The 27,982-nt window shown below is 39.3% G+C and overlaps 1 protein-coding gene and 1 pseudogene across 16 annotated transcripts in view; one reads left to right on the forward strand and one right to left on the reverse strand.

Annotated features, from left to right (window-relative positions):
* Positions 1-27,982, reverse strand: part of SDCCAG8 (SHH signaling and ciliogenesis regulator SDCCAG8) — a 242,240-nt gene that overhangs the window by 206,720 nt on the left and 7,538 nt on the right. For 10 of the 16 annotated variants that reach the window (XM_035281021.3, XM_054248379.2, XM_078357214.1 and 7 more), the window contains exons 2-6: positions 21,221-21,373; positions 20,426-20,511; positions 16,902-17,015; positions 8,044-8,169; positions 2,789-2,917 (exon numbers count right to left, since the gene is read on the reverse strand). In XM_035281021.3, coding sequence (XP_035136912.3) covers positions 2,789-2,917; positions 8,044-8,169; positions 16,902-17,015; positions 20,426-20,511; positions 21,221-21,373 — 608 coding nt within the window. Of the gene's footprint in view, positions 1-2,788; positions 2,918-8,043; positions 8,170-16,901; positions 17,016-20,425; positions 20,512-21,220; positions 21,387-27,982 lie in introns of all 16 variants that reach the window. The other 6 variants (XM_078357215.1, XM_035281020.3, XM_078357217.1 and 3 more) reach the window with 1 other exon arrangement.
* LOC108589215 (rRNA-processing protein FCF1 homolog pseudogene) lies at positions 21,756-24,081 on the forward strand (annotated as a pseudogene).

Raw genomic sequence — 27,982 nt, forward strand, 5'->3', positions numbered from 1 at the left:
AGATGGGTGTGGTGGTGTGCACCTGTCATCCCAGCAGCTCAGACGGCTGAGGCAGGGGAATTGCTTAAACCAGGAAGGTGGAGATTGCAGTGAGCCGAGATCACACCACTGCACTCCAGCCTGGGTGACAGAGTGAGATTCTGTCTCCAAAAAAAAAAAAAAGATCAGTCTCTAACAGTCATAAACACAGTACTAGGGGAAGGCATAAAAGAGAAAGGAATTCTAATGCAGAAAAGGGAAGAGAGGAGGCATGCTATCGGGGAAAGTAGAATGAGAGAGGGCATTTCAACTATACCCTGCAGATGGGAAACATTTCAACAGGTAGAGGGTAAGAAGGAAACATTTTGGGAGGGAGGACTGCATAAACCAAAGCCAGTTTTTCAAAGAGAAATGAAAGTGGATTCTAAGTTTATAAAGTAGCAACCAGTGAGTGGTCTGCATGCCGAAAGATAAGCTTTGTAAGGGTGACAGGGGAAGAGTGAGAAACTAGTCTGGAATGTTAGCTTGACGCAAATTGTGGATGACTTGACACACTCGTCTTTATCCTATGGGTATTAAGTAGCTACAGTAAACTACTCAGATGGTGGAAAAAGATTCGATTTACTTAGTCTTTCCAACTTTCATTTCTGAAGAACTGTACTCTTTCCTGAGTAGAGTGAAGCTTGGATCAGGGACTAAGACAGGGGAGGGAGACCGTGGGCCAAGAGCCTTTAGAAAACTGTAACATCTGTGGATGATAATGAGAACCTGAACTATGATTCATTTTATCTTCCCCTGGAACATTCCATGTACAGTGTTAATCTTACTCTTTCATCATTGTTGATCAACTCTGACATGTCAAATTTAATGCAAAGAGGACTTCAGGTTAGCAAAAGAAGAATAAAGGTCTGTTACATACATCAAAGGATTAAAAAGTATCATTTGGTCTTAAAATAGAATTGTTTTGAGCTTTGGGAAATTAGGACATTCAAAAGCAGTTGTGTGTATGGGGGATACAGAAAGCCACAATATGCCTAGGAAAGATACACACTCAGAAACATCCTGAGAAGACCTTAGGCTTTCACCTACAGCTGATCCCTAGCTCAGAGCAAGCCTCCTTAAGTGGAGCCTTGCTCCAGCCCCAGCACGGAGTCAATGCCCCAGCACGGAGCCAATCTGAAAAGATGGGGAGAGGTGGGTTGCGTTTTCTCTCCCCCATTCTCCCTCCCTCCCTCTGTCTCTGCCTCCCCCCACCACCCCCAACTTTGTGGGGGCATAGAGGGCATTTGTTTTCACCTCCTGGAATTCAAGGAAATCTCTGTCAAACGTTAGCTGAACATGAGCTAAGAGAATGAACACTTTAATAATCACAGATGATATGGAATAGTCTTCGCAAAAATAGTTTGGAAAAGTCTCAAAACAAAATGACTGCTACAGCCTTCAACAGTAAAACAAGACAGCAAATCGTAGGAAAGGAGTTAAAGATTTCCAGAGTTATCACATTATGATAAAAGTGAAATGTTCAATTTTCAACCACAAAACAAACAAGGAACACAAGGAAACAAAAAAAATGCTCCCTCAAACGAACAGGATAAGTTGACAGAAACTATCCTTGAGAAACCAGACATCGGACTTACTGGGGAAAGACTTTAAAATGATTCCTTTAAATACACTCAAAGAGCCAAGAGAAAAACATGGACAAAGTACTAAAGAAAAGCAACAGCTGGGCGCGGTGGCTCACGCCTGTAATCCCAGCACTTTGGGAGGCCGAGGCAGGCGGATCACGAGGTCAACATGTTGAGACCATCCTGGCCAACGTGGTGAAACCCCGTCTCTACTAAGAAATACAAAAATTAGCTGGGCGTGGTGGCGCACACCTGTAGTCCCAGCTACTCAGAAGGCTGAGGCAAGAGAATTGCTTGAACCTGTGAGGTGGAGGTTGCAGTGAGCCAAGATCACGCCACTGCACTCCAGCCTGGCGCCTGGCAACACACCAAGACTCTGTCTCAAAAAAAAAAAAATCAAGAAAACATATTATTAAAAAACCAAAAAGAAATTCTGGAGCTAAAAAGTATAATAACTGAAATAAAAAAATCATTAAAGGTGTCCAAGACCAGAATTGAGCAGGTAGAAAAAAGAATAGGTGAACTTTAAGAAAGGACAATTCAAATGATCAAGTCTAAGGAGCGGAAAGAAAAATGAATAAACAATTACTATATGATCCAATAGGTCTATTTTTGGGTATATACTTAAAATAATTGAAATGGACTCATACTCGTATGCCAATGTTCACAGCAGAATTATTCATAACAGTGAAAAGGTAGAAACAACCCCAATGTTGGTCAACAGATAAATGGATAAAGTTTGGTATATATTTACAATGGAACATTATTCAGTCTTGAAAAGAAATTCTGACACATGCTACAACATAATGAACCTTGAAAATATTATACTAGGGGAAATAAGCCAGACCAAAAAAACAAGTATTGTTTAATTCCACTTATGTCAGGGATCTGAAATAGGCAAATTTACAAACAGAAAGTTGAATAGAGGTTACCAGGGCTGGCGGGGAGGGGAATGGAGATATTGTTTAATAGGTATAGGGTTTTTTGAGATGATCAAAGAGTTCTGAAAATGGGTAATGTTTCTGAATGAGTAACATTATGAATGTACTTCACGGAGATAAACTGTACACTTAAAAACGGTTAAAATGGTAAGTTTTGTTATATATATTTCACCAGAATAAAAAAAAAGTACAAAAGAGAAAAAGCAAAAAAGATGTATGAGAGAAAAGCACCCAGATACTCACCAGTTCTAGCTGCTCACCAGCAGATGCAGCTTTCCCAGAATCTGCATTGTCATAAGAAAATGGTCTTTTGGCAGTGTCGCCCACCCCAGAATCTTCACCTGTTGCAATGCAAGAATTCTGCATGTTTCCCTAAAATAAAATGTGGCAGTTATGCGATTGAATTCAACTTTTAATAAACATGCATACTTTACAAACAGAATACCGATTCTCACCTTTGATGAAAAGAAAAAGAAAGCATATGCTTCTACACTACAAGTCAAGAATCATTTTACATTTTCAGGCTATCAGGGTCATATTCTACAAGTGTTGCAAAGTCATATTCCTTCAGGTACAGGCAGTAATCTAAATATGAGCAAAGAGGGCTAGATTTCAGTGCATTCAACAAATGGAATTATCCTTTACTCCTCTGAAGACGTATACTCTCGAAGTACACGCCTCTCTCTTAGTTTGTCTTTCATTTTCCACATTTCACAAAGGCATGGCTGATAATTTTTGCCACAATGCTGCCTTCTATGTTCTCTACCCTGTTTTATGTACATCACATATATTAACTAATTTAATCATTACAACAATTCTATGAGATAGATAGGTTACATTGTTGCCTCCATTTTATACAGGAGGACACTAAGTCACAGAGGTAGCAAGTAGAGTCATAGAGGTGGCAAGTGGCTAGTAAGTGGCAGCACTAGGATCTGAAACTTGTCAATCTGGATCCAAATATTTATGTGGTCTCTGTCCCTGGTTCCTGACACAGAACTCTTAAAACCCTGTAATTTCCTGAGTGCTGTGTGTGATAGTGTGATAGGACCACCTTTCATTAAAATATTTGGTCTTAGTCATTGGTTCCTGACACAAGTGTCTTAGGACCTCCACAGTGATAAAAGTATCTTTTTGTATGTTAAGATGACTGGTGGCTGGAGTCCATAGACGATTAGAACTTATAGCCCCTCTCCCCCACCTCAAGGGAGGAAAGGACTGGAGATTGACTGAATCATCAACGGCCAGTGATTTAACTAATCATGCCTATGTAATAAAACCTCCATAAAAATCCTATATGATGAGGTTCAAAGAATTTCTGGGTTGGCGAATGCATCCACATGCCAAGAGGGTGGTGTACCCAAACTCCACAGATAGAAGCTCCTCTACTTGGGGCCATCCTGGACCTTGCCCTGTGTGCCTCTTCAATTGGCTGTTCATTTATATCCACCCTCTCAACAATGAATGTAGTAAGCAGCCCAAAGATCTGGGGGATTTATATGTACAAGAAGGAGAATACTTATATTAATTTAATTCAATGAATAATTATTGAACACTTGCTAAGGGCCAAAGGATATGGTAGTAGTCACAGAGAGGACAGGTCCCCAAACACTGAACTATACTGCAGTGTCATATCATGCTAGACTGTGGCAAACTACATTCAACTAAAGTAGTATTCTGAGGTTCTGTTTCATACTATTCTGGAAGTTCAGTTTAGTGCAAATATTTGTGTAACACCTATGGTGTTCAGACATCGTGCTAAGAGACTGGAGGACAAAAATGAGCATGATCAATCTTAGCTCCAAGGAGTTTACAGTCTAATAAAGGAGACACACGCCTAGGCAGGTAATTTCAATTTAATAATGTCAGTCCCAGGCCAAAGGTGTGCACAGGGGCCTCTGCCAAAACAGAGGGATACTAAGGGCACCCAGAAATCCAAGAAAGATTTTCTGGAAAAAAATTGACACTGGTATGATATCTTAAAGGATGAGTAAGGGTAAGCTAGATGGAAATGGCATTCTAAGGAGAGAGAACTTCATGACAAATGCCGTAGAGGTATGGAATACATGGCACCTACAGGGGGGTCTTAGACAATTCAACATTACTGGAGGTCAAAATATAAGGTGATAAATGTCAGAAGATGAAGCTACAGAATCAAGTAAGGGACTTACGAGCATACCATGCCACGGAATGAGTTTGCACTTTAGGTAGAAGCCAATCCCCTAAGACATGATTGCATTTAAAGTTGTTTTTTGAGATCAGTGAAGGAGGGTGGTACTAATTTTCTAGATATTGGAAGAAGCATGTAGGCCACAGATCATTTACTTATGATACAAAATATTATCATCCTTTGGAAAGAAGTGCTAGTCTAATGGATATTTTGTTCTTTCATAGATAGCTTTAAAAAATTTGAATGCTATTTAACCAAGATTTTTTTTTTTTAATCTCTAAGTGTGTTAAATCCCTGAAGATCATTCAAAACCTTTGATTTCCTTTTCTGTTTTTTTGTTTTTTTTTTAATTTCCTGAGATGGAGTCTCACTCTGTCACCAAGCTGCAGTGCAGTGGCGTGATCTCAGCTCACTGCAACCTCCACCTCCCAGGTTCAAGCGATTCTCCTCCCTCAGCCTCCAAGTAGCTGGGACTACAGGTGTGTGCCACCATGCCCAGCAAATTTTTGTATTTTTAATAGAGATGGGGTTTCACCATGTTGGCGATGATGTTCTCCATCTCTTGACCCCGTGATCCATCCAACTCGGCCTCCCAAAGTGCTGGGATTACAGGTGTGAGCCACTGCACCTAGCATGATTTCTTAACTGGGGCAGGGGGGGCTGAAGTATGGTATGAGAGGGGATGAGAACAAATATGAAAAGGCAGACCCACCCTTAAACTGGTGGGTACTATCTAATCAGCTGCCAGTGAATATAAAGCGGGCAGAAAAACATGAAAAGGCTAGACTGGCCTAGCCTCCCAGCCTACATCTTCCTCCCACGCTAGGTGGTACTTCCTGTCCTCAAACACTGAACTCCGAGTTCTTCAGCTTTGGGACTCGGACTGGCTTCCTTGCTCCTCAGCTTATAGATGGCCTATTGTGGGACCTTGTGATCATGTGAGTTAATACTACTTAATAAACTCCCAGATATATATATACATCCTATTAGTTCTGTCCTTTGAGAGAACCCTGACTAATACACCATATAAATGTTTCAATTGTCTTTTTTTTAAAGGCATTATGAAATGCTGAATATCAATATTTAAATCAGCAAATTTCAATATAGCAAGGGAAGATTAAGCATCAACATTTTAACTGACTCATTACAAAAACCCCATCCCCCCAAAAGAAGATATTTCTAAACACTTTTGTTCATGTTATAACTTCTGACACAGCACTGTGTATGTATTGCCGAAATGTCTGGTTCTTCGTTTGTCTTGTTTTTATTGAGGCAAGGTCTCACTCTGTTGCCTGGACTGGAGTACAGTGGTGTGAGAAGGGCTCACTGCAGCCTTGACCTCCTGGGCTCCTCTGACCTCAGTCTCCCAAGTAGCTGGGAACACAGGTATGCAATAGCATGCTAAGCTAATTTTTTTTTTTTTTTAAGAGATGGAATCTCACTATGTTGCCCAGGCTGGTCTGGAACTCTTGGGCTCAAGTGATCCAGCAGCTCAAGTGATCATCCTTCTGAACTGCTCAAATTGCATGTGTAAGATACCGCATCTGGCCTTGAAATGTTTCACTTCACACAGGTAAAAAATGGAGGTAACAATTCAGTAATAACAAATAACAGAAGACTAACATTAAAATAGATGTCAAGTTCATCTGGCATATCTGCAGTAATCATTTCAATATCTACATTACATTTAGCTGAGATGAATGTTTATAAAAACAAAACCGCTCTAAAACCTCATCCTATGATTCTGCCTGTAGTTTGGTTTAGCACATTTTCTTTGCTCGTGCTACAAGGCATGTGTGCTCTTACCGTCATTTCCTTCCCCTTTTGCATTACTCATTTCTCTTGTCCTCTGATTCATTCGGCTGTCTAATTTCCTTTCTCACTTCACTTCCCCTTCTTCCAGTTCTTTGCCATTATATAAATACTGAAGACTATGAATAATTGAATCACTGCTTGCTAAGTGACTACATATTTGGAAGAAAGGCAACTGAATATTTTTAAAATAAGTTACTTCTAAGTATTTTCTATATGGTGATATCTTCCTCAAATTGACATTAAAATAATAAGCAACTAAGATGGAATTTTTACCACTAATAATTATATAAATCTTCAGGAAAAAGTTATATAGTGAGGAGAAAAGAACTGATCATACACTTAAATGGAATTGCAGAACATTACACTGAAATACTAATTAGCCCACTTCATTTATCAGAGTTCATATACTCCTATGCTTCTCAATAGCAAATCCTAACATATACAACTCTAGGATTATAAATGAACTATCAATTCAGATAAATAATTTAAAAAAAAACTTCAAAAACAAAAATTAGAGGATATCACAATAAACCATGAAGACTTTCATATGTTTTCTTAATGGCTGATTTACTAATGATGACAAAGGCAAATCCCCCAGAGTCAACTGCAAAGTGAAGCTGGAATAGGCAAGTATGAAAACTTCCGCATGGAGAGTTAAATTTGTCTCAAAAAGCAGAACAAGCTGTGATTATAACTTACTGCAAAACAGTTAAAGAAAGTTTAAGACAAAAGTACTCTGCTAAATCATAAGAAAATACTAAGTTTATGCACTATTTAAATGTCACCACAATAATCTTATGTCACACAATTACAGAGATAATCTGACCTAATGTTCTGCAAACTGTGGACCACTGACATTGGAATCACTTAGGCAACTTGATAAACGTTTATATTCCTAGGAGCCAACCAGACCAAGTGAATCAGACTCACAGGGGATGGAGTCCAGGAATTTGCACTGATAACTCCTGGTATAGGCTACTCTTCTCAAATTACCAATAAAGAAATAAAGGACCTACGGGATTAAGCTATGTAAAGCCTTCTAAAATTACTCGCTAAACACCAATCTTCTTAGAGACAATGGGAAGACTAACATTTTGATTCTTGGACCCCAAGTCTACATCATGCTGCTAATTAGGCTTCCTAGACTTCAGACATCAAGGAAAATTTAGAGAAATCCAACGGAAATCTAAGCGAAGGTTCTGAATGAACAGTTTCCAGACTTAACAAAGTCCTTCTTGTATCATATACTTCCTGCTTTCAGACCAGCTCTTCCATATGGAAAAGCAGAAATGGTATGCTCAGAGAGGAAACTCTAGCAAATATCACTATATCGTTCCCTCTGAGAAGTCATTCTACCACAGTGAAGTTTGATATTTGAGGTCTCAAAGAAATACCAACATAGTACTTTGGCCACACTTCAAGGAGAAAATCTAAGAAGTTAAGGAGGCAGGGAGAGAGGGCAGAAGGGAATATTCACACTAAAATAAAATTTATGATTTAAAATAATGCTCACAGATGCATCCAGAAGTGTTTGTTCCCTCATTGTCTCCTCTTGTCTTTGAGATTTCAGCTCTTGCTGGAGCCTTTCATTTTCAAATACAATTACTTGTATTCTATTTTTCATGACAAAGAGTTCCTCCTATAATAAGCAAAACCAAATACATTAAGCATTATTTAACAGTATTTTCATCTGTTAATTATTAGAGGAACCAGCATGGTTTAAAGTCTGGAAGACTTATATTCTCCATTTCCAGAAATATAATTATATTTAGACAAACAAGATAATCTAAACTTTAGCTAGATAACAAAGAGAAGGCTGGGGTATATAGCAATGGGCCCACTGACGGCATCTCACAGAAGTGTGTCGTTTCTGACAATTTCCTTTTCTCCGAGGAATCGAGGCTCAAAGAAAAGCCTTAATTAAAAGGGTTATCCAAGACATTTTAAAGAATGGGGTAGACTGCTGAAAAATGAGGTAAGATATATTATTGCCCATGATCAAATACCATTCATGTGTTAAAAAGTGATGGAAGATTAAATAGAGGGAGAGTCTGAGATAGAAAGGCATCGACAGGCATGATGATTACCCATGAAATGGTAGCCAGAGAGGAGAGAACTGCAGTAAAACATTTCATGGAGAATTCTGAAAGAGTATTTCCTTGGCTTCACAGGGCATAAAATAAAGAATTATAAACCAATAACAATTAGAATTACCGGATGTCACATAAAAAATTACAGGTCAACAATAATAGAATAGCTATTAAGTGGCACCTCACTCTCCGGAAAAATACTTCAATTATATCAATATATCAATCGTATAGTACTTAACCTAATATTCATTACTAGTGTAATCAAAAGCAACTGTGCAACATGTGAAAATTCCCAATTATTATATTTTAAAATCCCAAAGATATAATAAAAAGCTGTAATTAAAAAAATATTCAATTTTCAATCTGGAATGTAATGAGCTTGGAACACCTCACTCCCATCTTCCCAACAGGAAAAACACTGAAAAAACTGAAAATCAACAACTCTTCTTAGATCCATCAGAGAACTGAAGTCATAGGAAAACCTGCTGCCCAAAAATTGAAGAGATGAGTGGACACGGAGACACACAGTTTGCTGGAGGACATCAGAAACCTCCGCAGGAGACAGAAAATCTAAACTGTAATTGATAACTTGCTGGAAGCTCAGGGTCAAAAAGTTTGAGAGTTTAAAAATTCCAGAACAGGCGTGGTGCCTCATGCCTGTAATCCTAGCCTTTGGGCGGCTGAGGTGGGCGCATCACAAGGTCAGCAGTTCAAGACCAGCCTGGTCAATATGGTGAAACCCTGTCTCTACTAAAAACAAAAAAATTAGCCAGGCATGGTGGCGTGTGCCTGTAGTCCCAGCTACTCAGGAGGCTGAGGCAAAAGAATCCTTGAACCCAGGAGGCAGAGATTGTGCCACTGCACTCCAGCCTGGGCAACAAAGCTGGACTCCATCTCAAAAACAAAAGAAAAATTCCAGAAAGACCCAGTCATAGGGGGACTGCCCTGCCACCCCAGTTTTATCTCCAGCACACTACCAGGATTTCGCAGTAAAAAAAGATAAGTTCCCTACATAACCTAAAGGAAGAAGAAAAGCAGCCACTTTGAAATATGCTCAGAACATTGTGCTCTTTGTAACAGGCCTGACTCAAGGGAAACTATTTTAGCAGAGCCTAACTGACGGGAGTACTGCTATCACCTAACTGACCTAAAGGAAGGTACTTATCCAACTCCAGCACCCTCCAGCATTCCATGTGGGAGGCCATGGACTCCGGCTTCCTCTAGCTATCCTGTCTAACTGAGAGGGCAGGGGAGACTGAGCAGCACTTGTGAACGTCACAGCCCGAGGCGCAGTCTTACTAAAAGACTTAGATCTAGTCATAGGACTGTTGAACATGTCTCCTACTCCCACATCTAACTACCTAGGGCTCCTGTACACTAACAGAGAAATTCAACAAAGAACTACATATCTCAGATTATATTTAGGAAGAATTCACTGGGGTAACCCACAGACAAGAGAAGAGACAAAACCAGGACACGGAAGGAAATTTTAGCCTCTGACATGTATAGTGACAGCAAACACAGCCTAACTTCTAACCAGATAAACAGAAAACCTCATGCTAAAGGCCCACTTATCTCAGTTCCTTTTACCCAATGCTTCATGTCCAGCATTCACCAAACAATTCCAAGACAGGCTAAAAGACTGAAACACAGTTTGGAAAGATTAAATAAGCATCAGAAGTAGTCTCAGATAAGGCAGAGATGTTAGAATTATCAGAACAGGAATTTAAAATAATTATAATTAAGGCCGGTATGGTGGCTCATGCCTGTAATCCCAGCACTTTGGGAGGCCAAGGTGGGATGATCATCTGAGGTCAGGAGTTCGAGACTAGTCTGACCAACATGGTGAAACCCCATCTCTACTAAAAATAAAAAAAAATTAGCCAGGCATGGTGGTGCATGCCTGTAATCCCAGCTACTCAGGAGGCTAAGGCAGGAGAATCACTTGAACCCAGGAGGTAGAAGTTGCAGTGAGTCGAGATTGTGCCACTGCACTCAAGCCTGGAAGACAGAGCAAGACTCTCTCTCAAAATAAATAAATGAATTAATTAATACATACATACAAATAATAATTATGATTACTATGCAAAGGTCCCTAATAGAAAAAGTAGACTAAATGCAAGAACAGCAGGGTAATGTAAGCAGAGAGATGGAAACTCTATGAAGAAAAGAAAATGCTCAAAATAAAAAAATATTAACAGAAATAAAGAATGCCTTTGATAGGCTCATCAGTAGATTGGACATAGCTGAGGAATGAGTTAATACACTTTAAGAACTGTCAATAAAAATTTCCAAAACAGAAATGCAATAAAGAAAAAAACTGAAGACAGAAAAATTATATAAGAACTGCAGTACAATTATAAATGGTGTAATAAACAAATATAAATACGTAAATATATATATAACAGGAACAAAAAAAAAAAGGAAAGAAAGGAACAGAAGAAATATTTCCGTCAATAATGACTGAAAGATTTCCTGAGTTAATGACAGGCACCAAACCACAGATTTAGGAAGCTCACAGAACACCAAGCAGGATAAATACCAAAACAAATAATATACTGAGGAATATCATATTCACACTGCAGAAAATCAAAGACAAAGAGAAAAATCCAAAAATAAGCCAGAGTAGGCAAACAAACAAAACCCCAAAATCACGCCAGGCGTGATGGCTTATGCCTGTAATCGCAGCACTTTTGGAGGCCAAGGTGGGTGGATCACTTGAGATCAGAAGTTCGAGACCACCCTGGCCAACATGGTGAAACACTGTCTCTACTAAAAATACAAAAATTAGCCGGGCTTGGTGGCAGGGACCTATAATCCTAGCTACTTGGGAGCTTAAGGTATGATAATTGCTTGAATCCAGGAGGCAGAGGTTGTAGCGAGCGAGATCTCCTCCAGCCTGTGCAATACAGCAAGACTCAGTCTCAAATTGGAAAAAACAAAACAAAAGAAGAACAAAAATCAAACAAACAAACCAAAACCTTACCTATAGAGAAGCAAGGATAAGAATTACCTGTGACTACTTTTTAGAAGGCACGCAAACAGAAAGAGAATAAAATGAATGAAATATTTAAAGCATTAAAAGAAAAAAAAATCCACCAACCTAGAATTCTGGATTAAGCAAGTTTAACCTTCAAAAGACAAAGAAAAATATTTTCCTAAACAAACAAGAATTGACGGAATTTATTGCTAGCAGATATGCCTTGCAAAAAATGTTTAAAAAGTTCTTCAGAAAGGAGAAAAGATGATAAGGTCAGACACGGCCATCTATATAAAGAAAAAAAAGAAAATTAGAGAAGGAATAAGTGGATATAAAATATTTTCTTATTAATTTATTAGACAGATGACACTCTGTGTTCAACATCAGAATTGCAATAGTGTTCATAGTAATTGCAGTTTATGGATAACTAAAATTAATGACAGAAATGTTATAAAGGATGAGAGAGGTCTTCGGAATTCCATTAAAAGGAATTTATACAATTCAAAAAGTGACATCGGGTTACTTGAAAGTAAACTTAGGTTAGTTATAGTTGTGTATTGCAAACTCTAAGGCAACCAGTAAAGAAAACAAAGAAGAACTACAATTGATCAACTGTTATGCTAAGACAGGAGAAAAATGCAATCATACAAAAATTAGCTGGCTGTGGTAGCTCACGCCTGCAGTCCCAGCTACTAGGGAGGCTGAGGCACAAGAACTGATTGAACCCAGGAGGCAGAGGTTGCAGTGAGCCAAGATGGCATCACTGTACTCCAGACTAGGTGACTGAGAGAGACTCTGTCTCCAAAAATAAAAAATAAAATGCAATCATATAAAATGCTCAGTCAAAGCCACAGAAGGGACAGGTGCAGAGGCTCACACCCGGTAAGCCCAGCATTTTGGAAGGCTGAGGTGGGAAGATCACTTGAGGCTAGGAGTTCGATACCAGCATGGGCAACATAGTGAACCCTCATCTTTGCAAAAAAAAAAACCCCACAAATATTAGCCAGGCATAGTGGTGTATGTCTGTAGCGTAGTCCTAGCTACTCAGTGGAGGAGGAGGTGGGAAGACTGCTTGAGCCCAGGAGTTCTAGGCTGTAGTGAGCTTTGATTATGCCACTGCCTAGGTAACAGGGCAAGACTCTATCTCACACACACACACAAAAGCCAGAGAAGGCAGCAAGAGTGGAATTTCTTTTAAAGAAAGAAAAAGAAAATGAAGATAATAGTAACAAATATGTTGGATATTGATCCAATTATAACAATAATCTCTTTAAATGTAATGGTCTGAATATACCAACTAAAAGTCAGAGATTGTCAGAGTGGTTAAAAAAAGAACAACAAACTATATGTTGTCTACAAGAAGGCTACAATAGCCAGGCCAGGTGGCTTACATCTGTAATCCCAGTTACTTCGAGGTGGGAGGGTCCCTTGAGCATAGGAGTTCAAGACCAGCCTAAGCAACACAGTGAGACCCCCATCTCTACACAACAACAACAAAAAACTCAGAACAAAAAAGAAGCCAACTATAAATACAAAGACATAGATAGATTAAAAATAAATGAATAGTGGCTCACGCTCAGTGGCTCCCGCCTGTAATCCCAGCACTTTGGGAGGCCGAGACGGGTGGATCACAAGGTCAGGAGTTCAAAACTAGCCTGGTCATCATAGTGAAACCCTGTCTCTACTAAAAATACAAAAATTAGCTGGTGTGGTGGCATGCACCTGTAGTCCCAGCTACTCATGAGGCTGAGGCAGGAGAATCACTTGAACCCAGGAGGCAGAAGTTGCAGTGAGTGGAGACCATCATTGTACTATAGCCTGGGTGACAGGCTAGAGTATAAACAAATAAATAATATAAATAAATAAATAAATGAAGGAAGACATATCATGTTAACACTAATCAACAGAAAGCTGGGGTAGCCATATTAATTTTAGACAAAGCAGATTTCTAAGCAATAAAAATGATCAGGGATAAAGAGGTACATGACATAATGATAAAGAGGTCAGTTCATCAAGAAGATGTAATAAGTCTTAATGTATACATGCCTAATAAAAGGGCATCAAAATGTATAAGGCAAAGGAAAATAGATGAAACTACTATTACAGTGGGAAATTTCAATATCCTCTGTCAGAAATTATCAAAATCAGAAAGGACACAATTGAAATGTACAGCAGCATCAACCAAGTGGATCTAATTGACATTTCTAGACTGCTTTATTCAAGAACAGCAGTACACACATTTTCTTCAGGCTCACACAGAACATTCGCCAAGAGAGACCACATTGTACAAACCTTATGACATGTAAAAGAACAGGAAAGTATGCTGCCAGACCACAGTGGAATTAAACTAGAAATCAGTAACAGAATGACAGCTGGGAAACTCCACAAATACCTGATGATTACACAACACCCTTCTAAATGACACATGAATCAAAGAGGTATCAAGAGAAATTTAGAAATATTTTCAACTAAGTAAAAATTAAAATATAGCTTATAAAAAGCTATATACTTATTAAAAGGATGCAGTAAAAGATGTGCAAAAAAATTAGAAAAGAAGAAAAATTTCAAATAAATAATCTAAGATTCTACCTTAGAAGGTGGAAAACCAATAGCAAATTAATTCTAGAATAAGCAGAAAAAATATATAATAGAAATTAGAGTGAAAATCAATGAAATTAAAAATAGAAAATCAATAGAGAAAAACAAAATCAAAAGTTGGGTCTTTGAAAAGATGAGTAAAATGATAAGACTCTGTATAGATTAGCTAAGAAAAAAAGAGAGAAGATACCAATTAGATTCCATCACATAGTAAGATCAGAAGTCAAAATGGGGCCATCACTACTGATCTCATGAACATTAAAAGGATAATGAGGAAATGTTCAAAAAACAGGATAACAAAGAAATACTATGAACAACTCTATGATCATGAATTTAGTCACCTAGATGAAACGAATCAATTCTTTGAAAGACACAACCCATGAAAACTCACAAAAGGAAGAACAGATAATTTGAATAAACCTGTATTTGTCAAGAAAAGTAAATCAATGTGAGGAACCTTTCAAAACAGAAAGCACCAGAACCAGATAAGTTCAGTGGTGAATTGTACCAAATACTTAAGAAAGAAATTATGCCAATTGTCTACAGTATCTTTCATAAAATGCAAGAGGAAGTATTTCCTAACTCATTTTATGAGGCCAGCATTAACCTAATACCCAAACCAAGTGACAATGTTATATGGAAAATTACCGGTCAATATCTCTAATGAACAGAGATGCAAAAATCCTCAACAAAATACTGGCAAAGCAAATCCAACAATGTAAAAAAGAATTACATACCAGGATAAAGTAAGATTTACTCTAAGTAACAATGTCAAACATTGGTTTGACATTTGAGCATCAGTTAATGTAATCCATCACATCAACAATGAAGAAGAAAAATCATAATTAAACAGTAGAAGTAGAAAAAGGATTTGACAAAATGCGGCAGCCATCTATGATAAACACAGATGGTCCCTGACTTCCAATGGTTTGACAAACATTTTTTTTTTGACTTTATTATGCTGCAAAAGCAATATGCATTCAGTAGAAACCATAATTCAAGTTTCAAGTTTTGATCTTTTCCCAAGCTAGCAATATGCAGTATAATATTCTCTCATGCTGCTGGGCAGCAGCAGTGGCAGTGAGCTGTAGCTCCCATTTAGCCGTGCAATCACAGAGGTAAACAACCAATATTCTATAGTATAGTAAATGCATTTTCAACTTACAATGAGTTTATCAGGACGCAATCCCATTGTAAGTCAAGGAGCATCTGTACTCTGGGTAACTAGGAATAGAGGGAAACATTCTCAACTTGATAAAGAACATCTACAAATAACCCAGAGCTAACATACTTCATGGTAAGAAAGTAAGTTTCCCACTAAGATCAGGAACAAGGCAAAGATGGCTCCTCTCACAACCATTCAACATCATTTCAAAAGTCTTACTTAGCTAATGCAATAAGACAATTAAAAAAACAAAATCTGGCCAGGCGCGGTGGCTCACACCTGTGATCCCAGCACTTTGGGAGGCCAAGGCGGGTGGATCACGAGGTCAAGAGATCGAGACCATCCTGGTCAACATGGTGAAACCCCGTCTCTACTAAAAATAAAAAAATTAGCTGGGCATCATGGCACGTGCCTGTAATCCCAGCTAGTCAGGAGGCTGAGGCAGGAGAATTGCCTGAACCCAGGAGGCGGAGGTTGCGGTGAGCTGAGATCACGCCATTGCACTCCAGCCTGGGTGACAAGAGTGAAACTCCATCTCAAAAAAAACAAAACAAAACAAAAAAAGAAACAAAATCTGGCTGGGCACATTTGCAAAAGCCTGTAATCTCAACACCTTGGGAGGTCCAGGCAGGAGGACTATTTGAGCCCAGGAGTTCAAGACCAGCCTGGTCAACATAATGAGACCTTAACTCTACAAAACAATAATAAAGAAACAGCCGAGCTCAGTGGTGTGCACCTGTGGTCCCAGCTACTAGGAAGGCTGAGGTAGGAGGATGGCTTGAGCCCAGGATGTCAACGCTACAGTGAGCCATAATCATGCCACTGCACTCCAGCCTGTAAAACAGGGCAAGACCCTATTTCAAAAAATTAATTTGTTGGAAACATGCTCCGTGCCACAAAGAAAAATCAGCTCTGAGACAAAGGATCTCTCAGCAAGACAATCTTTACTCCCTGCGGAAAGGGTGCTTGAAGGATATTAATGACATTAGTAAACTGCACACGGTTGAACATATAACCCTCTAGTGTCACAAGCTATATGTGATGCATTTGGTTTCTTGATCATTACTATCAGTACCCTATGAACCATTCTTACTCAGAGTCAAAGGAAGAGCCTTAATACCGACAGTGGAGAAGATTTGGTCCACTAGTTTGGAATCCCTGATTGTTGTACCACTGCTCCAATAGGTTGACAAATGTGGGAGAATGATTGGTATTTGTATTCCAAAGCATTTGTCATTTGCTGGGCTACGGCCAATGGGGTAGGAAGAAAAAATTCTGAAATATGAGAGCATATCATGAAATCATTAGATATATTAGTGAGCTACTGGAAAACCAAGCAGTCAGAAATGGTACAATCGAGAGTATCAATCCCAAGTCTGACAAGCTCTTGTAACACATCAGTATCTCAATCAGGTAATAATAACAATGGTTAATGTATTGCTACAAACGTGAAGATTAATAGTAGCAAATTTTTATACAATGTATAATTAATGTAAGCTTTAATTTATTTAGTTTTAAATTCTTAATGAGAAACTTACCTTGCAGAACTTAACTTCCGCCTCTAAATGCTGAATATATTGAGACTGGTCATTAATGATAGGAACGAGGTTGGACATAGTAGGCATACTGGTTTCCTCATGTTCTGATGACCCCTACAGCAAAACAAACAAACAATTCTTAAAAATCCAAATTAAGCATGCTTGGATTTAGCAAAGAATCAGTTGTTACCTTCTCCATACTCAATTTTGCACTGATGTGATATAAACATAGAATCAATCACAATGTAGCTTATAATATTGACATAGCTTGGATGTTTATCCCCCACAAACCTCATGTTGAAATGTAGCCCCCCACAACATTGGAAGTGGGGCCAGGTGGGAGGTGTTTAGGTCATGATGAGTGAATGAATGAATGAATACCTTGTTGCTGGTGCTATCCGCATAATAATGAGTTCCTGTTGTGAGTTTTGGTGAGATCCGGTTGTTTAAAAGAATGTGGCACCTCTCCCTACTTGTTGCTCTGGCTCTCACCACATGAAATGCCTGCTCCGCTTCACCTTCCACCACGACTCAAAGTCTCCTGAGGCCCTCACCAGAATGTGATGCCAGTACCACACTTCCTATACAGCCTGCAGAACGATGAGCTGATTAAATCTCTTTTTTAAATAAATTACTCAGCCTCAGGTATTTATTTATAGCAACATGAAAATGGACTAACACAAATACTTGCTTCTCTAGCCTATAAATTCCACAAACACACAAGTTTTGTGGATGTGAATATCATTTTTTTTAAAAGATGCATGGTGAAAGTGGTTATAAAAAACACAGAGTGAATGGAAAAATGCTGGGGTAGTAGTAGTATAACTGGCTCGGAATGAACTGAGTATTTTAACGAACTGGAAAAGTGACATTCCATTCAGTAATCCTGAGCTACAAGGGGCAACGCTCTCCAAAAAACTGCCATGGAAGAGGATTTGCCAAAGCTGCAGCAGCTCCCTGAAGGAGAGATTCTTTAAGAGGTGTCTGACGCCAAGCCTGTGTCAATGAGATAAAATTCCACCTAAAAAAGGAAACATTCGCAAAATGTAGTTTTTGATTTTTGACTCTAGTATTGAACACAATTCAAGTGTATGCTGTTCTGGAGCATAGAACCTCTAAGAGTAGAGTCCTAAAGTAGAGATACACTGCACTGAGGGGTCCAGTGACGAGATTTCCAAAAGAAACGCTAATGCTACTTTAGCTCTGTAGCATTCCTGGAACTGTTAATGTATATCTTTCTTACCTTATCTTAAAATGAATGTGACATAGTTTGTAAAATCATATACCAATCACACGATTTCTTTTTAAGGATGAGGAAATCAGGAAAAGGGAAAACAAGGGCCAACCAGTTAAACAAACCCAAAGGAAAGCTTGAAAAGAGACACAGTGTCTGTTTTTCAGCCATTTTCTTTCTCAACACGGCAGAAATTTTAAATGATAATCAGATACCAGCTATCATGGCAGAATAAAATAGAACTTTGGTATATTTAAGCAATTTAAAACCCGAAGTAACTCTAATTAAATGAATTATCAGTCATGAGTAGAAATCAAACAATTATAATCACCCCACATTAATAGAAATAGGTTCAGAGGTAGGCAAATATCAATTACTACTATAAGTAAACAGGAGGAAGTCAATATGAAAACAAAAAGCTCAAGCTAAAATTGTATGAAATATGTTCACATGAAATCATTTGTGTGTGCTTTGAAGGGGTTTAGTTTAGATATCTGCATTTTAAGATAATAAGTAATACATTTCTTTTTCCATCCTAACAGTGCCTCAGTTTTACTCTCAATATGTCAACATATTTCTAATATGTTACAGTGGCTACAAAAGTGCATTCTAAGGGCACAATCTTAAAAAGCTATTACTATTATGGTTTATAATTATTACATGCAGACTGCACACATTTAGAGTCTAAGTTCCATTCTTTTACATAGCTCTATATAAATAGACTTGTGTATTTTAAAGTGTACTCTGTATGTACTAAACTCAATCTCTTAATGAAGGTCTTCCTGCCTCTCTGGATTCAATAAGCTCCATAGTGTCACTGCTCAGATTTTAAAAAGCTAATGAGCACGTCTGAGCATTCGACAGATAAAGCAACTTCATCTAGTAGACTTAAAAGCATTCCACCAGTTGCGTGCTTAAGAGCATCTTAGAAACCAGATGCCAATAGTAATACATTCATTAAATAATATTTTATTAAAACCATAATCTATGAATATTGAATATGCATATGAGGTACATTTCTCTAAAGTGGGAATTAAGCTTAAAAGTATGTGTCAGCCTGGAATGAAGTGTTAATACAGGAGTGAAATTCTGACATTTCAGTGAAGAAAAAAAGGTGATAATGTCTCCATACTTTTCAGCATATAGGTATTGTACTCAACTATAAAACACATTGAAAATGTAAGGTGTGGCCGGGCACCATGGCTCACACCTGTAATCCCAGCACTTTGGGAGGCTGAGGCAGGTGGATTACCTGAAGTCAGGAGTTTGAGACCAGCCTAGCTGATATGGTGAAACCCTATCTCTACTAAAAATACAAAAAATTAGCCTCATGTGGTAGTGCACGGCTGTAATCCCAGCATACTAGGGAGGCTGAGGCAAGAGAATTGCTTGAACCTGGGAGGCAAAGGTTGTAGTGAGCTGATATCATGCCACAGCACTCCAGCCTGAGCAACAGGGTGAGACTCCATCTCAAAGAAATAAAATAATTAAAAATAAAATGTATTATTTTGAAATTTGAAAACTAAAAAAATATTACAACAGAGAGCTAGAATTAAAATTAAGTAACTTATAAAACGCTTTGAAGATATACATGACCCTCCGGAAATCACTAAAACCATTACGTTACCTTTTACATATATTCTCCTTAAACTTATATAATTTATATTAATTCATTACATATTATATATTTATATTACCGATTTTGCCAACAGTTGCAAAATAAATTCTCCAAACTATTCCCTTGCTCCCATTTTCTAAGTAAATGATAAATTTAAAATATCAAGATTTGCTCTGCCATGGAAATCTATTTTTTTCAGCCAAAATAATCAGAGGGAAGAGAATTACATTTAATGTTTTTCACTATTAGCATGCCCTGATTAAATTTTTTCTGCAGCATGTACTACAAAATGACACAGTACAGCAAAACAAAGGAATGCTGGCCGGGCGCAGCAGCTCATGCCTGTAATCCCAGCACTTTGGGAGGCCAAGGCGGGTGGATCACCGGAGGTCGGGAGTTTGAGACGAGCCTGACCAACATGGAGAAACCCTGTCTCTACTAAAAATACAAGACATTAGCCGGGTGTGGTGGCGCGTGCCTGTAATCCCAGCTACTCAGGAGGCCGAGGTGGGAGACTCACTTGAACCCATGAGGCGGAGGTTGCCGTGAGCCGAGATCAAGCCATTGCACTCCAGTCTGGGCAACAAGAGCAACACTTCATCTCAAAAACAAACAAACAAACAAACAAAAAACAAAGGAATGCTTTGTCAAGTTGGAAAAGTTGATACTTACCAAAGGGGACATCTTTTTTCTTCTTGACGGAGATACTTCACTTTCCTTATCGGCTTGTTGGCGCAACAAATCTTTGAGCTGATTAACTATAGAGCAAAAGCAGGGGTGTTATTAACCTTATTTGAGATCCATGGCTTATTACCACCCATCCACCCGTCCAAGTAATAAAAATTGCTGAAATATATATTACACATCAAGAAGTCTGCTGATACAAAGACCAACATAAAAAAAAAAAAAAGAATTTCTACTCCCTCAGAGCTAAGACTCTAGCAAGCCTGAGAGAGACACTAATAGATATACGATAAGTTTGTATGTAGACCTAGAGCTATGCACAGTGCTACAAGAAGAAGCACCTAACTGTGCTTGTTTTCACAGAGGAGATAACACTGCAAGGATGAGCAGGAAGGAGTTCACCAAGCAGAAAAGGATGAGAACAATTCCAGTTAGAAGGCACTGCACATGTCAAAGCATAAAAGCACAGCGAGGAGGTTATTATAACTAGAACATGGGTTATGAGATGCATGATTAGCATGAGAAGCATACCAAGATGAGCTGAAAAGGCAGGCTGGAGCTATCTTAAGAAAACACTGTTACTTTATAACTAGAATTTTGGACTTTGGCCTATAGGCATTGGGAAGTCAAAGGAAAAAAGATTAAGCAAGATCATTAAATTATCTGATTTGTGTTTTGGAATAACATCATAGCAGCAGAACGAAGAATGAATGAGTTATTATTTCATGCAGTTTCCAAAATTCACTATGCATCATTCAGGCTAGGACTGACATGCATACTCACCAGCATGGCTCTGCTGCAATTCGAGCCAAGCTGTCCTGGCATCCTCATTTCCTGCACTGGTGCTAAAGGAAGGCTTTGGTGCCTCTTCTCCAATAGTGACGTCACCTTCTCTCAGGGCACATTTCAGTTGGTGAATGCTTCGACTGGCACGTTCTGCAACAACAGCCTGGTGAAAGTTAGGACCAGTGAAATCTGGGTGACCAAAAGGACACCTGCTCGAGAAGGCAGTTTTTAAAGGTGAAATCATTATTTCTGGTAATTTATGGAAAAAAGCAGAGTTCTGTTTGTAGCTTGCTGAGGGATGTGCCAGAGAAGATGAGAGAAGATTACGTTCATGGTTTAGAGGCAGGAGTTGATCTCTAAGGTCCGTGGCTACCACTGTGGCAGTTGACATTCACTAGATATAGCATCATCAGCAAGGAGGATTAAATGACAGAACTCTTGCCGCCAGCTCCCATTAAACAATAACTTGGTAATGGAAGTGCTCTCCTTCTTGTCATGCCTGACTCTTCCACCACACCAGGAGACACGGGGGATGGAAGAGCAGTGGGGAGGTGGGAAGAGTCAGCAAGAGGGACTGCGTCACACTAAGGTCCAACCTAGGGAAGCCTCATTGTCCCTGGGGACAGGAAATCCCTCCCCACCAAGAGACATCCACCTGTCTGGCCTAGTTTTGATAAAAACTTGCATAGCTAAGTGGGGCTTATAGTGGCAGCCCCTTGTGGCACAGCTCTTCCTATATACTGCTAGCTAATCACATCTCATAGATTCTTAGTTAGTGCAATTTACCACCCCTAGAACACACATAAACTATCTAAAGTGAAGTATTTTAAGTTATATTACTGTGATAGTTCATCTCTAAAAACAGCTTCCAAGGATCCCAGCCTCATTCCCTTGTTCTCATCTAATCTGAAACTGGGACTGTAACCTGCATTAACCAATAGAATGCAATAAAAGTTACAGCATGTCAGACCCAAGCCTCATCTTTAAAAGCACTGGCAGCTTTTGCTTCCTCTTGGAATGCTTGCTTTTGGGAACCCTAAGCCACTATGTAAGATGTCCAGCTGCACTGCTGGAGAGACCTATGAAGAGGATATGTGGAGAGGAGAGGGAGGCCCTGAGACCACAAGACGAAAGACAAGCCTCTCACCTCACTCCACCCCTGTGCCTCCCCTACCCTGACAGCCCAGTCCTCCAGAGGACTCCAGCACCAGAGGCCCTCTAACGGCAATGGCATGAAAGAGACCTGATTCATTACCAATCATGTAAGAAAATACACGTATAGGCGGGCGCGGCGGCTCGTGCCTGTAATCCCAACACTTTGGGAGGCCAAAGCAGGTAGATCGCAAGGTCAGGAGTTTGAGATCAGCCTGGCCAACATGGAGAAACGCCCTCTCTACTAAAAATACAAAAATTAGCTGGGCATGGTGGCAGGTGCCTGTAATCCCAGCTACTTGGGAGACTGAGAGGCAGGAGAATCACTTGAACCCAGGAGGCAGAGGTTGCAGTGGGCCAAGATCATGCCACTGTACTCCAGCCTGGGCAACAGAGCAAGACTCTTGTCTTAAAAAAAAAAAATTATAAACATATGTTCTAAAGGACCTTGAAAACAGTTTCCATTTTCTCCAGGTGCATTGATTTCAAAGTTTGGAACAGAAACAAAAATAATGTTAGTACTTAATAGAAAAAAAAACTCTGTTACACAATACAGTTTCTTTACTTACAGCAACTCATTTTCTACTTTGATTAAAGAAAACACCTATTTCAGGTCAGGGTTCAACAGTGAAATTCTATTACTCAACTACACAAGAGACACAGTTAATTCATCACTATATTTTTCTCCATACCAATCCTGTGTCTACACAGATCTTTCTTTGAAATGAATTTGGTGCTGATTACTAATGAAGACTGGCCTTCTCTGACTCATCATGAGTTTAAGAAAGTTCACATAAGACGCATTCCTGGTTCTGGAAGTACATGAAACTGTGATGTTTTTACAACCACTTAGAGTAGAAAAGAGATTTGGTAATGGAAAAGGAAAATCAAAGTGTTACATGATAAGCAACTCAGTTCACAGAGCTTTAGATTTATGCCCTAAAATCCATGAATACAGCATTTACCTTTATTGAACCACCGGAAAGGAAAGAGACAGTTTGACTAACATAAAAATGTATTCCAGGTAAAAGTATCGCGCCACTGGTGATTAGGGAAAAAACAGGAGTGTGGCGTGACACAGGGAAGCAAAAGAAAATGAGGAAGTATGCGACCAGGAAACGAATGCTTGGTCTCAGAGATCAGAAGCTTAAAGAAAAGCATAGATTAAAACCTAAAAATAAAGAAAAGAAGGATCCCAGCATGTGAAAGGAAACAGAAGTTCCCCAACACCCTTCTTGCTTATTTTTCCAATATAATATACAGCTGGGCCCACCTTACCATGTCCTAATTGATACCAACTTTATCAACTTTTCCATAAAAGCCAAACTGGACTTAATACAGTCAATGATGGACTATCTGTATGCCAAGTGTATCCCTTGTATAACTGATTGTGTAATGGCTAACACTGAGAAATTGGGGCAGAAGTATTGAGTGGCTCTGAGGATCGCCAAGGATCCAAGACTTGAATGATTACCATGTACACACAAGGAACCTATGCAGATGACTGCTTAAGGGTAACTCAGCATAAGTGTTCCATTGTGGTCACAGTTGACTGGGACCTTAAAAGAAGAATCCATAAGATTCCTGGAGTTCCTATCACGTACATTTCTAACCATAGATACAATACTGTGCCAGATGATTATGGAGCCCCTCGATTCTTTTATTTGTTTATTTATTTATTTATGCGACAGAGTCTCACTCTGTAGCTCAGGTTGGAGTGCAGTGGTGTAATCTCGGCTCACTGCAACCTCCACCTCCTGGGTTCAAGCGATTCTCCCGCCTCAGCCTCCCAAGTAGCTGGGACTACAGGCATGTGCCACCATGTATTTTTGTATTTTTAGGTAGAGATGGGTTTCACTGTGTTAGCCAGGCTGGTTTTAATCTCCCGACCTTGTGATCCGCCGGTTTCGGCCTCCCAAAGTGCTGGGATTATAGGCGTGAGTCACCACTCCTGGCCAGAGCCCCTCAATTCTAATTCTTACAAGACACAGTTCCTCTGCCTTTCTTCGACCAGCTTTCTCTTGTTGACAGTTCATTACACAGGCAACAGCATGAATTGTTATTCTGTTGACCTGTTTACTCTATTACAAGCTGAGGATGCTTAAATATGCTTTTTTTTCCTTCCAGATGAAGTTTCGCTCTTGTTGCCCAGGCTGGAGTGCAGTGTTGGGGGCTCAGCTCATTGGGCCCCTGCCTCCCAAGTTTGGGTGGTTCTCCTGCCTCAGCCTCCCAAGTGGCTGGAATTGCAGGCACGTGCCATTGCATTCAGCTTTTTATTTTTGTGTTTTTAGTACAGAAAAATATGCCTTGGCCTCCCAAAGTGCTGGGATTGCAGGCATGAGCCGCCATGCCTGACCTGCTCACTTTTTGATGCTGTTTTAAAATTGATATTTTATCTCATAAAAATTTTAGCAGGTGGCTCACACCTGTGGTCTCAGAACTTTGGGAGGCCAAGGTGGATGGATCACCTGAGGCCAGGAGTTCAAGACCAGCCTGGACAAGATGGCAAAATCCCATCTCTACTAAAAACACAAAAAAGGTTGGCCAGTGTGGTATCACGTGCCTGTGGTCCCGGATGCAGGGGAGGCTGAGGCAGGAGAGTTGCTTGAACCAGGGAGGGCAGAGGTTGCTTGAGCTAAGATTGTGCCATTGCATTCCAGCCTGGGTGGTGGAGTGAGACTGCCTGGAAAAAAAAAAAAAATTAATGATGGTAAAAGGGTACAAAATCTCAGACAGGAAGAATGCTTTATACTTTTTTTGAGTTTGGTTGTACAGTGTGGTACATAAACTTAATAATGGAGTATTATACATTTCAAAATTGATGTTCTCATCACAGAAATGTATTGGAAGTACCAGACATGTTAATTAGCTTGATTTAATTATTTCAAATTGCATCCACAATTTATGACATTACTTTGTAACCCATACATTTATACAAATTGTCAATTTACAATAAAAAATTTTTGTTGCAACTTTAAAAAAATGTATTCCATGGAGCTTTCAAATGACTTCATCTCTAAGACAAGTAATAATTATTTATTTATACCTAGTCTGAGTAAAAGCTAATAAGCTTCACCCTGAAGCACAATACAGCTGGAGTTGGATTTTTGGTGAAGACTTGAATAATTCCACTTGGAAATGACATTGTCATGTCACCAGTGATCTTCACTGTACACCTAAAACAGGGATTTTGAAAAGTGCTGGGATTACAGGTATGAGCCACCACGCCCGGCCTTCGTTAAGGTAGTATAACCATGCTGCTATTTGTGTATGGTAGTAATATTACAAGCAACTTAGAATATAGTTGTTTGGATGAGAGAGAATATATTTAACCAATCACTACTAAGGTATATTTATTTAGCACCCTCTCCCATTATTTGTTGTTATTTTAAGGAAAAAGAAAAAATCTGAAAAATTCTGCATAGTTAAAAGTCTCCACAGGCAGAGTTCTTTCATCAGATTACAATAAGGGCAGGATTTTAAGAGCACTTTTCATTCCTTTTCTAATGTGCTTGTTTAATCTTTTAGAATTTATAACATTTGAAGACCACATGTTAAATTGCACTATGAACACAATATTATGTGAGATAATGAGCTGCTAAATTTCAACAACTATCCCAAAGAAAAGTGATACACAAGGCTTTAGGGTTTGTTTGTTTGTTTGTTTATTTGTAACTACTGACTTCAAAGTTACTAGGGTCCGAGAGGAAAAGAAGGAATTTGCAAGAACTGTGCCTAAAACTGAAACTACAGAGTTGACATTTTAAAGTCATTTCAACGCTACATTTCAAAACATGCTAGGTGCTTTTCAAATATATACAAAGCAACATAATTATATACCGTAACACAAACACAGTTCATCTTGAAGAAGAGTAACACTCAGATGATTCAGGACAGATGAAACCCCATGGCTTTTCAGCTGGAGCCATTGCAACTGAGGCCCCCATCATTCCTATTAAGACTACTACTCCCCAGATGCGGTTATCTGCTCCTTACATTTCAGGAAACCAGATTAAACAGAAGGTTCCAGTTATCGTTTCCTACCCAATTGCTAATGGGACATAGCTTTATCTGTTTCTAACCAAGAAAGCAAGAACACATTCATTTCCTCTTCTCCTCTGAGAGGGCAGTAAGGGTATTTCACAATGCATCCTGATTCCTTTTCCCCACCAGCAACCAGGCACTGACTATAAACCTAACTATGACTACAAACACAAACAGGACCCCTGAGTCCTACAGATCACGTGAATGTAAGTGCAAGTAAATATTTCTGCTAATGCACTATCCAAACATCTATCAGTACAATGAGCACTTAAAAGGTACCTGAGCTAATGACTGCTGACAAATTTCAGTCTGTCTTGTCCACTTTCTTAGTACAGTTTCCCTTCCCTACTTCCTAAGTTCTAACTGTTAGTTTACCAGTGGGTGTCTCTTTATCAAGATGTTTTTGAACAAACACAAGTACATCTCAGTCTAGGAAGAATCACCACTGATATACACACTGTGAATTATTAATTTCTTCATTCTCCATCTGTCCTGGGAGATGTGAAAGAGAATTGCCCCGGTAACGAGGGGCGGGGGGACCACTCCCTGCAAAGCGCCCAGCTGTCTCGGGAAAATAGGCAATGAACCATTCCTCCCTAGGCTGAGACACGAGATGCACTGCAGCTCCCAGCACAAGCTTAGATTAGGGCAGACACGCAGAAAAATGAAACCACAGTGAGATAAGAGATACATCTGTCTGTCCACACTTGACTGGGCCTTAGCCCAGCTCAGAAGATTGCTGTCACTGTTTACTAGGGGACCAACAGGTAGCACAACCAAGATATAAACAGCAGAATCCAAAAATCAGACAAAGCCAGCTTTGTGAAAGGCAATTACAATTGTGAAAGAGATTTTAAATACTATGTAAAATATTTTTTTAAGTCTCAAAGAAAATACTATCCTAAGACTCTAATAAGTGAAAACATGCTGAAGTGGTTGGCACCAGGAGTAAAAGATAATCTGACAAAGATTCAAAGACATCCTAAGAAAGCAATGTCTGGAAGATCATTAAAGATATGTAGGTGTTGGCAAATCCAGGAGATTGGCTATTGCAGTCTGAGGGATACACCTGGTATTTCTTTGGTACCAACTGAGAGGACCGATTCACCTGTCACTTTCCACTGATAAAAGAAGTAATCCTAGCCAGGCTGGCGGAAGAACATAGGTAAAATCACCAGCAAATATAGTCTGTATATCCTTACTTGTAATTACTGCAAAGTATGATTGTTGCAGAGCAAGGACTATGAGCAAAGCCTGTTGGGATTCACTCAGGGTGGCTGGCAAAATATTACGGAAATATAGGGAAGTTACAGATAAGTCTCAAACCTTTTGCAAAGTCAAAAGGTTTCAATGATGCTGGCTGAAAGCAGCCCGTTCTTATATCAGAACATTAAGTGATAGAGTGAAAGAATTCGTGCAGAGCAAGGGCTACAGGCAAAGCCTGTACTTCTAGATCGTGATTTCTCAGCCTCAGCACTACTGACATGTTGGACCTGATCATTCTTTTTTGGAAGGGGCTGTGTCGTGCAAGTGTAGCAGCATTCCTGGTTTCTGCCAACTAGA

Source organism: Callithrix jacchus, chromosome 19 (genome assembly GCF_049354715.1).
Source record: "Callithrix jacchus isolate 240 chromosome 19, calJac240_pri, whole genome shotgun sequence".
Classification (NCBI taxonomy): domain Eukaryota; kingdom Metazoa; phylum Chordata; class Mammalia; order Primates; family Cebidae; genus Callithrix; species Callithrix jacchus.